General features: G+C 50.1%; 1 protein-coding gene across 1 annotated transcript in view; it reads left to right on the top strand.

The window, feature by feature from the left end:
* igdcc3 (immunoglobulin superfamily, DCC subclass, member 3) overlaps positions 1 to 12690 on the top strand; it is a 107788-nt gene that overhangs the window by 82768 nt on the left and 12330 nt on the right. The window contains 3 exon segments of the mRNA XM_042320972.1: positions 6104 to 6351; positions 9929 to 10093; positions 10430 to 10618. Of these exon segments, the coding sequence (XP_042176906.1) occupies positions 6104 to 6351; positions 9929 to 10093; positions 10430 to 10618 (602 nt within the window).

Raw genomic sequence — 12690 nt, 5'->3', positions numbered from 1 at the left:
CCTAGCCCCAGCCCAGTGAGCCCATCCAGCTCCCTATCCCCAGCCCAGTAAGCCCACACAGCTCTCTAGCCCCAGCCCAGTGAGCCCACACAGCTGAGCCCCCTATCCCCAGCCCAGTGAGCCCACACAGCTCCCTAGCCCCAGCCCAGTGAGCCCACACAGCTCCCTAGCCCCAACCCAGTGAGCCCACACAGCTCCCTAGCCCCAGCCCAGTGAGCCCACACAGCTCCCTATCCCCAGCCCAGTGAGCCCACACAGCTCCCTAGCCCCAGCCCAGTGAGCCCACACAGCTCCATAGCCCCAGCCCAGTGAGCCCACAGCTCCCTATCCCCAACCCAGTGAGCCCACACAGCTCCCTAGCCCCAGCCCAGTGAGCCCACACAGCTCCCTAGCCCCAGCCCAGTGAGACCACACAGCTCCCTAGCCCCAGCCCAGTGAGCCCACACAGCTCCCTAGCCCCAGCCCAGTGAGACCACACAGCTCCAGCCCCCTCACCCAGCCTGGGGGGGAATCCATTAATCGATGAAGTGGCCTTGAACTGATGAGTAAATGATGCTGTCAACCTGCCGGTCTGTCATGACAGCAAGACCAGGCAGATGGCCCAACCACAGATCTTTTCTTCCCAACTTACACACACTTTGCCCAAAACACTGACTCACACTCTATCTTTCTGTTTCTAAGATGCTCTCTCTCTCTTCCTCCCCCCCCCCCCTTATCAGGAATGGTTTTCTCTCACTCTCTTTCTGGCATGCTCTTTCTCTCCTTTTCTCTCTTTTTCTCAGTCTCTCTCTCTCTCGCACTTCAAAGCCTCTATGCGTTGGTTGTCCTCCTGTGTGATGCTATTGTTCCTCTGACTGCAGTAGCTATAGTTTCTTTCTTTAACCAGTCAAAGACTCTGTGTGATCTGCCAGATGATTGACACAATCCTAGGGAGCAGCAGCATCCGGTTCCTCAGTCTGCCTGGCAGCCCAATGGTTGCTAGTCAGAGCTGCTGAAGAGGGTACAGCACAGGAGTCACGTTATAAGTCTGGTCAGACCCATCCAACCTCAAAGCATAAGGTCTCTGGGAAGAGGGGCAGGAATGTCGCTCGCTGAGTGCTCAACTCTGTTTTCTTGCATCGAGGTCGGAGTTGCGTTTTGATAACTGGTTGTGGGATTTTCTAGCAACAGCATTGAGCCACCATCATTCGATTCTAGTAGTAAAGCAAAAATTCAAATAAAATGTAATTACATTGTATTGGTCGGGTACACATATTTTGCAGATGCTACAGCGGGTGTAGCGAAATGCTTATGTTCCTAGCTTCAACACTGCAGTAGTAACTAACAATACAAAACAACACATGTAAATCCTAAACATTAAAAGAAAGGAATTAATAAATAAATAACTATTAGAACGAGCAATGTCGGAGTCTGGAATCTAATATACAGTTGAAGTCAGAAGTTTACATACACTTAGGTTGGAGTCATTAAAACTCGTTTTTCAACCACTCCACAAATTTCTTGTTAACAAACTATAGTTTTGGCAAGTCGGTTAGGACATCTACTTTGTGCATGACACAAGTCATTTTTCCAACAATTGTTTACAGACAGATTATTTCACTTATAATTCACTGTATCACAATTCCAGTGGGTCAGAAGTTTACATACACTAAGTTGACGGTGTCTTTAAATAGCTTGGAAAATTCCAGAAATTGATGTCATGGCTTTACAAGCTTCTGAAATGCTAATTGACATAATTTGAATCAATTGGTGGTGTACCTGTGGATGTATTTCAAGGCCTACCTTCAAACTCAGTGCCTCTTTGCTTGACATCATGGGAAAATCAGAAGAAATCAGCCAAGAAATCAGAAAAAAAATTGTAGACCTGATTGCAGTTTGGTTCATCACTGAGAGCAATTTCCAAACGCCTGAAGGTACCACGTTCATCTGTACAAACAATAGTACGCAAGTATAAACACCATGGGACCCCGCAGCCGTTATACTGCTATATCCACAGTAAAACTAGTCCTATATCGACATAACCTGAAAGGCTGCTCAGCAAGGAAGAAGCCACTGCTCCTAAACCGCCTTAAAAAAGGCAGACTACAGTTTGCAACTGCACATGGGGACAAAGATCGTACTTTTTGGAGAAATGTCCTCTGGTCTGATGAAACAAAAATGGCCATAATGACCATCATTATGTTGTGGAGGAAAAAGAGGGAGGCTTGCAAGTTGAAGATCACCATCCCAACCGTGAAGCACGAAGGTGGCAGCATCATGTTGTGGGGGTGCTTTGCTGCAGGAGGGACTGGTGTACTTCACAAAATAGATGGCATCATGAGGGAGGAAAATTAGGTGGATATATTGAGGCAACATCTCAATACATCAGTCAGGAAGTTAAACTTTGGTCGCAAATGGGTCTTCCAAATGGACAATGACCCAAAGCATACTTCCAAAGTTGTGGCAAAATGGCCTAAGGACAACAAAGTCAAGGTATTGGAGTGGCCATCACAAAGCCCTGACCTCAATCCTAAAGAAAATATGTGGCCAAACCTGAAAAAGCATGTGCGAGCAAGGAGGCCTTCAAACCTGACTCAGTTACACCAGCTCTGTCAGGAGGAATGGGACGAAATTCATCCAACTTATTGTGGGAAGCTTGTGGAAGGCTACCCAAAACATTTGACTCAAGTTAAACAATTTAAAGGCAATGCTACCAAATACTAATTGAGTGTATGTAGACTTCTGACCCACTGGGAATGTGATGAAAGAAATAAAGGCTGAAATAAATCATTCTCTCTACTATTATTCTGACATTTCACATTCTTAAAATAAAGTGGTGACCCTAACTGACCTAAGAATTTTTTACTGGGATTAAATGTCAGGAATTGTGAAAAACTGCATTTAAATATTTTTGGCTAAGGTGTATGTAAACCTCCAACTTCAACTGTATATGTACAGTGTGATGGTGTCTATAGACATTATGGGCAGTATATGAATAGAAAAGGTGTGTACAGCAGTAGTTATATGAGCCTTGATTAGAATATAGTATATACATATGAATAGGGTAAAACAGTTCGTAAACATTATATTCTGAAAACGCTTAGCTGTACTTGTGTTTGTCCTATACAATTGCGGTCCTTCACGGGTTGCTGAAATTCATACTTTTAATAAAAACGTTTACCGAATACAACCACCTACTTTTTCCTCATTGCTCGAATGTAAGTCGTGGTTCAATTGGGTCCGTGCTAACCGGGATCCTTGGGACGTAGTTTCTCTAATGTCCGGTAAATGTAAATGTTGCCGGTCAAATTTCCAGCACCACCTTTTCCAAACGGAAACCCAGGTGTGTGTGTATGTAAACTGGGAGAGAGAACAGTGTTGGGGAACTACAGGGCCAGGGGGCTGCTGCCGGACTGTCTGAAATATGCAGTGCCTTGTGAAATTTCCCAGAATCCCCTTCCTGCTCTGATCTGTTCAGGCCAGGCTGACGTTCAATAGTTCCTCCCTTGGGGCCTCTTTGGTGTGTGTCTGTGGCGTCTGGTCAGGTTGCCTGGCTGAAAACACTCCATCCATCCCTCACTTGAAAGGCTGTCAGAAATGTGACGACTGAGGGCGCTCGACTGCTGCCACCTGAGAGGTCAAAGGTGAGATTGGCCTGGAGAAGGAGAAGGAAGGTGTGCCTCAGGAGGGTTTTGACTAATAAGGGTTACAGCTTTTCTCAGACTTCCTAACTTATGCAGCAGGTTAGGAAATTGTATGTAGCAGGTTAGGAGAATCAGGTGAAGGTGGGTCAAAGGGTTATGGTTAGGGTGAGCTAAAATGCAAAATAAATATTTTTTTTAATTAAAGGTGCATTCTTTCTAGCCATAACCCATCAGGAAGGTGAAACAGAAAGCCTTTTCCGTCCTAATAAATAACTAGACAGGCCTGGTGAGATTGATTCCACCTGGCAGACCCTGGGCCAACCTATCCTCTGGAATAATGGCTCTCCTCACAACCCAACCCTCTCTCTCTCTCTCTTTGTCTCAACACCAGTCCCCTCCTCCCCTTCACTTGTGAAACGTCAGGTATATAAAGTCACTGTTCTTTACCTCAGTAATTAAACCGGACTACATTCTCCCCTCATGGTTCCTCATAGAGTACCACAATATGAGTCATAATACCCATAATACCTAGCAGCCAAAACAGGGAAATGGTTCCAATTGTTTTTCCACCATAAGTGTTTCCCATAGGGGATTTTAGAAACACCTAAATTAAGGGCTGTGTTTCGTGTAAGCTTGCCCCGGCATGACGTTTTGATAATCATGTAAATCTCTTTCGGACAAGGGGACCTTTATCAATATATTTGCCTGTATTTACCCCCAACAAATGAAATGCGAATTAGCTGCTCATGTGGATATCATATAGAACTACAAATATCATGATGATCTGGACAAGACTGCCGAATCGAGGCGAAGGTAAGAATCTGTGGATTAAGAGATGACGTGCAGGAGCTTGCAGGGATTTGTAGTCTTGCATGATGTCTACTTTGATGCTAATTTGCATTTTCAAATCTGAGAGTAAATAGAGCTGAATATATTGATAAAAGTCACCTTGTCCGAGAGAGATTTACAACAGTTATCAAAACGTCACACCAGGGTAAGCCTACATGAAACACAGCCCTTATTTTAAGTGTTTCTAAAATCCCCTAAGGGAAAAACAATTGGAACCATTTCCTTGTTTGACCGCTAGGTTTTATGGGTATTATGACACCTCCACTGTGGGGCTTTATTGTGAGGGGTACAGTATAGGCATTTACATGTAAGTCATTTTCATCTAGTCGGCTCGGAGATTACAAACCAGCAACCCTAAATGATCTTGTCCTTATGCTCATGTTGTGTCCTTGAATTCATTCAGTCTTTCCACGTCAACGACTTTGTTCATTGAATCGGGAAACCCTAAAGACCCACAGGTTTCTCATTCAGAGACCACACACCTACAGCATGAACAAACTGGCCCCTTTTCCTCCCACATTTAAACGGGCTCGAGGTGCCCTGGAAAGGTAGTGAAGACGGATGTGGCCCATCTGTCTGTGTGGACACCTCCAGCCCGTTTAAACAACTGCAGACATATCTAAGTCAACTGGAGTCAGACACACAATGATACGGAGAGAAGAGATAGATTGAAGTTTGTGTTTGAGGCCTTTCTGTAGAATAGCAGACCTAATCAGCAGGCAAGACGTGAGAAATGGATAGAATATAAGGCGTTCATTTGCAAACAATGATTGATCTTACACTCCCACCTTGAAGCTTTTCAAAAACGCACTTCTCACACTAGCTGTCGGCGTCTATCCCAAAGAAATGCAATATGCTGGAGGGCTTCATTTCCATATTATGCTCTGTGTTAAATCTTTTATTTTCTCATCCCCCCAGGATTAAGAGGAGAAGAGCGGATGATTATGTATTCAGCTCTAATAATACCCCCCCCCCATGCCCTCCACCCCCCACACACATCACCCCATACTACACACACACACCATCAAGTCATCCTTCAGCAATGGCAGATAGAGGGAGGAAGGAGGGATTGGAAGGGAGGCAGAGGGGAAGAAGGGTGGAGAGAGAAACATTGAAAGCAGGGGAGTTAGGTGTGCACCACCAGCCTCCACCTCCATCCCATCCTCGAGTAACGACTAATCCACTCCCAGCAGGCTCATTCTGTAGTGACAGTGTATCTGCTTAGGATTGAGACATAAAAGAGGAGGGAACCGGCTAGTAGAAATGCCCTACTACTGGGGTACTGTAAATAAGACTGATTCAGATGCTACACAGACGGATTTCATACCGTATTCTATTATTTGCTTGACTGCCTGCTGTGAGAGTTTTAAACAAAGCCCTTGTCAGGTTTTGCCGGCTTTGTCTTCCTCAGAAAATGCCACCGCACGCACAATACAGTCATCTTCGAAATCAATATTCATCTCTGAGAGCTTCCTGTTTGCTTTCTCTACACAACCCAATAATATCCTAATCCTTCTCGCTGCAAACCAGAGACTCACGTCTTTCCTATGTCTCCTTTCCTCCCTCTTCCTTTACCCCTCCTTCTTCCCTCCACCTCGGCCTCCTCTTCCTCCCTCCTCTTCTTCCTCAAGCACGCTGACCATCTATGGCATCAGTCAGGAGGACGAAGCCATCTACCAGTGCATCGCTGAGAACAGCGCCGGCTCCACCCAGGCCAGTGCCCGTCTCACCGTGCTGTGGGCAGACGGCCTGCCAGGGATGCCTAGTGTGGTGCGGGCCGAGGCCCTCTCACCCAACGCCATCCAGGTGTCCTGGAAGGAGTCTGCCCAGAACACTCAGGAGATCATCGGCTACGTGCTCCACATCCGCAGGACCACAGGTTCGTGGGTAACACCGTCTGAAACACACAATACTGCTCTGCCTCAGGTGAACTGGTTCACTATGGGGAGACTAGATACTGAGTCATTGTAGTACATTCTCTACCATCTAGCTGTCACCTGAAAGAAAGGTGTTTTGCTTCAATGCATTAGCTCTCTATGAGACGTATGTTGTTTTACTGAGGTTATTGGGATGTCTGCCCTTAGCGTGTGGTAGAGATGATACTGAACCGTAGGGAGTGTGGTGTGTACAGTAGGTAGAGTGGTCTGTGTGTTATGGAGCGGTGGGTTGGTGTAGACTGTATGGGGCACCAGGTGGTTGTGCTGGGGAGGGGAGGCTGGCTTCCCCTTGGGCTGACTAGAGCTTCTCTTCCAGCGTCACCCCTCCTCTAGCTCCTCTTCCCCTGGGCCCTCACTGAGCTGAGAGCTGGAATAGGAGGGGAGAGTGTAGGTGAGAGGAGGAGAGAGCAGGAAAAAGCAGAAGGGAAGCTACAAAGAGGAGATAGCAGGAGAGAGGATGAAAGAGCAGGAGAGAACTGAAGAGAGGATGGGAAGGGAGAGGAAAAAGAAAAGAGTAAGAGGTAGAAAATGAGAATGAGAAAACAGGAGACAGCAGGAGGGAGGAGAGAGCAGTAGACAGACAGCAGGAGAGAGGAGGGAGGAGAGAGCAGTAGACAGACAGCAGGAGAGAGGAGGGAGGAGAGAGCAGTAGACAGACAGCAGGAGAGAGGAGGGAGGAGAGAGCAGTAGACAGACAGCAGGAGAGAGGAGGGAGGAGAGAGCAGTAGACAGACAGCAGGAGAGAGGAGGGAGGAGAGAGCAGTAGACAGACAGCAGGAGAGAGCAGTAGACAGACAGCAGGAGAGAGCAGTAGGCAGACAGCAGGAGAGAGGAGAGAGCAGTAGACAGACAGCAGGAGAGAGCAGTAGACAGACAGCAGGAGAGAGGAGAGAGCAGTAGACAGACAGCAGGAGAGAGGAGAGAGCAGTAGACAGACAGCAGGAGAGAGCAGTAGACAGACCGCAGGAGAGAGCGGTAGACAGACAGCAGGAGAGAGCAGTTGACAGACAGCAGGAGAGAGCAGTAGACAGACAGCAGGAGAGAGGAGAGAGCAGTAGACAGACAGCAGGAGAGAGCAGTAGACAGACAGCAGGAGAGAGCAGTAGACAGGCAGCAGGAGAGAGCAGTAGACAGACAGCAGGAGAGAGGAGAGAGCAGTAGACAGGCATCGGGAGAGAGCAGTAGACAGACAGCAGGAGAGAGGAGAGAGCAGTAGACAAACAGCAGGAGAGAGCAGTAGACAGACAGCAAGAGAGAGCAGTAGACAGACAGCAGGAGAGAGCAGTAGACAGACAGCAGGAGAGAGCAGTAGACAGACAGCAGGAGAGAGCAGTAGGCAGACAGCAGGAGAGAGCAGCAGACAGGCAGCAGGAGAGAGCAGTAGACAGACAGCAGGAGAGAGGAGAGAACAGCAGACAGACAGCAGGAGAGAGCAGTGAGGACGTACTGTAACAGGACACCTGTTTCTCCAGCCACGCCAGGTTGGATGGACGCTCAGCCAACCTCATCCTTCATGTAGAGGAGCCATAAAAGTGGCTTTTAATTGATAATTGAATGAGACTAAATTTGATGTTGCCATGTTAGTGTTTATTTGCTGGGGGTGTGAGGTGTGTTTGGGGTGGTAATCTCCAGTGTGTGTGTGGTTGTTTGATTGTGTGTGTGTGTGTGTGTGTGTGTGTGTGTGTGTGTGTGTGTGTGTGTGTGTGTGTGTGTGTGTGTGTGTGTGTGTGTGTGTGTGTGTGTGTGTGTGTGTGTGTGTGTGTGTGTGTGTGTGTGTGTGTGTGTGTGTGTGTGTGTGTGTGTGTGACATGTGTGCTGACATGTGTGTGTGTGCAGCAGCGAAGGAGTACGTCACCCAGGCACAGCTGCTGCTCTCTCTTCTGTAGTGCTATCAGATGTATAATTAAAGGCCCCAGGGGCTAGCCTATAGGAACTGCTTTAATTACCTACCAAAGACAGGCTGCCCCAATGGGCTGAGAGCTAGAGGTAGATAGATAATGGTTATGGGTGAGGAACTTTGACTTAAGGGCCATAACGAACTGTAACCCCCTCTCTCTTCAAATTTAACAAGCACTCACCTAGAGCCACCCCCTCGATTCACTAAGCTCTGTTGTTCACAGTCACAGACCCTATTACCAAATCCTGACAGTACACTGTAAAATAAAATCTAATTGTTTCAACTAATTATTATTAAGTAACTAGTTCCGCAGCCTTTGTTTGTGTGTTTACAAACATTTCTGGTCCAGGTATTACCCCCAAAAATATAGAATGAGTTGGCCCAAACTTACTGTAGCTCCACCTTAAGAAAATGAAGGCAAAGATTCAAGCAACTTAAAATGATGTGTTTGCTCAAATTGTCTCATAGGTTCAGTCAACTAAAAATTCTTATTTGGGCATCTTACCTAAAAATAACCTGTGGAACTAGTTTCACACACAGTGCTTTCAACATAGAATATTTTCAACTCATTTGACAGTGTGCATTTTTACAGTAATTCATACCCAACATGTCCTCACCTGGGATTTGAACTCACAACCTCTTGGTTCATGGCAGTACAATTCTCCTGCTACACCACCATGTCTTTGTCAATAGTGGAGTTCATCTCTATTGCTACACTTTGCACTTCAAAGTAAATCTCAGCTCTGTTAAAAGTACACTCAAGAAAAACGATTTTTATTTATTATAGTGATTAAGTAGTAATATTAGGACAGAGTAATATGCCGACTATTCAGAAAAACTGTATAGTACCGGGGCCCCCTGTATATAGTTTCGTTATTCCTTTTGTGTTACTTTTATTATGACTTTTTATTTTAGTCTACTTGGTAAATATTTTCTTCTTCTTGAACTGCACTGTTGGTTAAGGGCTTGTAAGTAAGCATTTCACAGTAAAGTCTACACTTGTTGTATTCGGCGCATGTGACTAATAAAGAATTAACACAGACATGGTGGTGTAGCAGGAAGCTTGGAATGCTGTGGACCGTGAGGTTGTGAGTTCAAATCCCACTTGAGGACATGTTGAATAATGATTCATGTAATAATGTATCTCAAATATGTAAGTTGAAAAGCACTGTGTGGTTAACCAGTTTCACAGCCTCTTTTAGTTAAGATGCTCAAATCATAATGTATAGCTGAATGAACATATGAGACAAGTTGAGCAAAAATGTACTGCATTTTTGCCTATTTATAAGCTGGAAGTAGAAGCCTAAGTGTTGTTGTTCATTAGTTTACTGCAATTAGGGCAGGGTTGGTAGGGTTAGGAAAATATATATATTTTTAATATATATTATTTATTTTTTTAAATATTTTTTCCATAAAAATATATGGGGGGGTTGGAAATGATGCAGATAATTACGTTGATAGAAGCCACAATTTATCTGCAATATTAAAGCTGATCTACCCCTTACAAAAATAGTTACTTAGTAATAATTAGTTGAAACAACTCAATTTTTTACAGTTAAATTGAACAATCTCGCTCTCTCTTTTTCTCTCTCTTTCTCCCTCCATGTCCATCCCTCTCTCAGACCCAGTGGAGATGGAGTACCAGGAAGCCGTCAGTAAGGTGACACTACAGCAGGTCGTGGGTGATCTGGAGCCCTCCACCGGCTATACCTTCTATGTGAAGGCCTACACGTCCCGCGGAGCCAGCAAGCCCTCCGAGAGCGCCACCGAGAGCACACTCGGCGAAGGTGTGCCTTGCGAACGCAAACAGCAAACAGCACACACAAAGACTTGCGCACACACACATATAAACGCTCACTTAATTGGTGGTAATTACATGGACCAAAAAAGGTTTATATGAGTTGTTTATTGTAAAGGTTCTGTAAAACACCTACAGGAGTCTGTAGTACTGTAGCCACATACCTGACTGAGATATACTGAGAAAGTACTAAAGACCTGTTTTATAGACTAAAACATGGTTGACTTAACAAGCCTGATGGCTTGTGTTTAATTTAATGTATCGAGTAGTTTGTTTTTGTTATATGGATGTTTAGTGGATTCTAACACCACTGTGTGTGTTTCAGTGCCAGCACCCCCGTCACTGTTCATTAAATTGGTGAACAGCAGTGTGGTGCAGGCCGTGTGGGAGCCATCCTCTAAGATGGGCCAACATGAGGGCTTCAGGCTGTACTACAGGAGGGTCCACACCCCCCTCTTCACCGGACCACTCACCTTCACCCGCAACGTCACCCAGTACAACATCACCCAGCTGGGTGAGACAGGGGGACAGGGGCTAGGGGCTGGGGCTAGGGACTAGGGGCTAGGGACAGGGGGCTGGGGGCTAGTGACAGGGGGCTGGGGGCTAGGGGCTGGGGGCTAGGGACAGGGGGCTGGGGGCTAGGGACAGGGGGCTAGGGACAGGGGCTAGGGGCTGGGGGCTAGGGACAGGGGGCTAGGGGCTAGGGACAGGGGGCTAAGGGCTGGGGGCTAGGGACAGGGGCTAGGGACAGGGGGCAGGGGGCTAGGTGCTGGGGATTAGGGGGCAGGGGGCTAGGGACAGGGGGCTAGGGACAGGGGGCTAGGGGCTGGGGGCTAGGGACAGGGGGCAGGGGGCTAGGGACAGGGGGCTAGGATCAGGGGCTAGGGACAGGGGCAGGGGGCTAGGGACAGGGGGCTAGGGACAGGGGCAGGGGGCTAGGGGCAGGGGGCTAGGGGCTGGGGGCTAGGGACAGGGGGCTAGGGCAGGGGGCTAGGGGGCAGGGGGCTAGGTGCTAGGGACAGGGGGCTAGGGACAGGGGCTAGGGACAGGGGGCTAGGGGGCTAGGGACAGGGGCTAGGGACAGGGGGCAGGGGACTAGGGGCTAGGGACAGGGGGCAGGGGACTAGGGACAGGGGCTAGGGACAGGGGGCTAGGGGGCAGGGGGCTAGGGGCAGGGACAGGGGGCAGGGGGCTAGGGACAGGGGGCTAGGGGCTAGGGACAGGGGGCTAGGGACAGGGGGCAGGGGATAAGGAACAGGGGGCTAGGGGCTAGGGACAGGGGGCTAGGGACAGGGGGCTAGGGGCAGGGGGCTGGGGACTAGGGACAGGGGCTGGGGATAGGGACAGGGGGCTGGGGACAGGGGGCTAGGGGCTAGGGACAGGGGGCTAGGGACAGGGGGCAGGGGGCTAGGGACAGGGGGCAGGGGCTAGGGACAGGGGGCTAGGGGCTAGGGACAGGGGGCTGGGGACTAGGGACAGGGGCTTAGGGACAGGGGGCTGGGGGCTAGGGGCTAGGGACAGGGGGCTGGGGAGAGGGGCTAGGGGCTGGGGACAGGGGGCTAGGGACAGGGGGCTGGGGGCTAGGGACAGGGGGCTGGGGACTTAGGGGGCTAGGGACAGGGGCTAGGAACAGGGGGCTAGGGACTGGGGACAGGGGCTAGGGACAGGGGGCTAGGGACTGGGGACAGGGGCTAGGGAGGGGGCTGGGGGCTAGGGACAGGGGGCTAGAGGCTGGGGGCTAGAGGCTAGGGACAGGGGGCAGGGACTGGGGACAGGGGGCTAGGGACAGGGGGCTAGGGACTGGGGACAGGGGGCTAGGGGCTAGGGACAGGGGGCTAGGGATGGGGACAGGGGCTAGGGACTGGGGACAGGGGGCTAGGGACTGGGGGCTGGGGGCTAGGGACAGGGGGCTGGGGGCTAGGGACTGGGGACAGGGGGCTAGGGACTGGGGACAGGGGGCTAGGGACTGGGGACAGGGGGCTAGGGACTGGGGCTAGGGACAGGGGCTGGGGGCTAGGGGCTGGGGACTGGGGACAGGGGGCTAGGGACAGGGGGCTAGGGACTGGGGACAGGGGGCTAGGGACTGGGGACAGGGGGCTAGGGACTGGGGACAGGGGCTAGGAGCTAGGGACAGGGGGGCTGGGGGCTGGGGGCTAGGGACTGGGGACAGGGGGCTAGGGACTGGGGACAGGGGACTGGGGACAGGGTTAGGGGCTAGGGACTGGGGACTGGGGGCTGGGGGCTAGGGGGCAGGGGGCTAGGGGCTAGGGACAGGGGGCTAGGTACAGGGGGCTAGGGGCTAGGGACAGGGGGCTAGGTTCTGGGGACAGGGGGCTAGGGACTGGGGACAGGGGCTAGGGACTGGGGGCTGGGGCTAGGGGCTGGGGGCTAGGGACAGGGGGCTAGGGACAGGGGCTAGGGGCTGGGGGCTAGGGGCTGGGGGCTAGGGACAGGGGGCTAGGGGCTGGGGTCTAGGGGCTGGGGGCTAGGGACAGGGGCTGGGGGCTAGGGGCTAGGGACAGGGGGCTAGGGACAGGGGGCTAGGGGCTAGGGGCTGGGGGCTAGGGGCTAGGAAGAGGGCTGGGG

This window comes from Oncorhynchus tshawytscha, linkage group LG04, assembly GCF_018296145.1.
Source record: "Oncorhynchus tshawytscha isolate Ot180627B linkage group LG04, Otsh_v2.0, whole genome shotgun sequence".
Taxonomy (NCBI): Eukaryota; Metazoa; Chordata; class Actinopteri; order Salmoniformes; family Salmonidae; genus Oncorhynchus; species Oncorhynchus tshawytscha.
The sequence above is the reverse complement of the archived record's forward strand: the minus strand, read 5'-3'. Positions and strand labels throughout refer to the sequence as shown.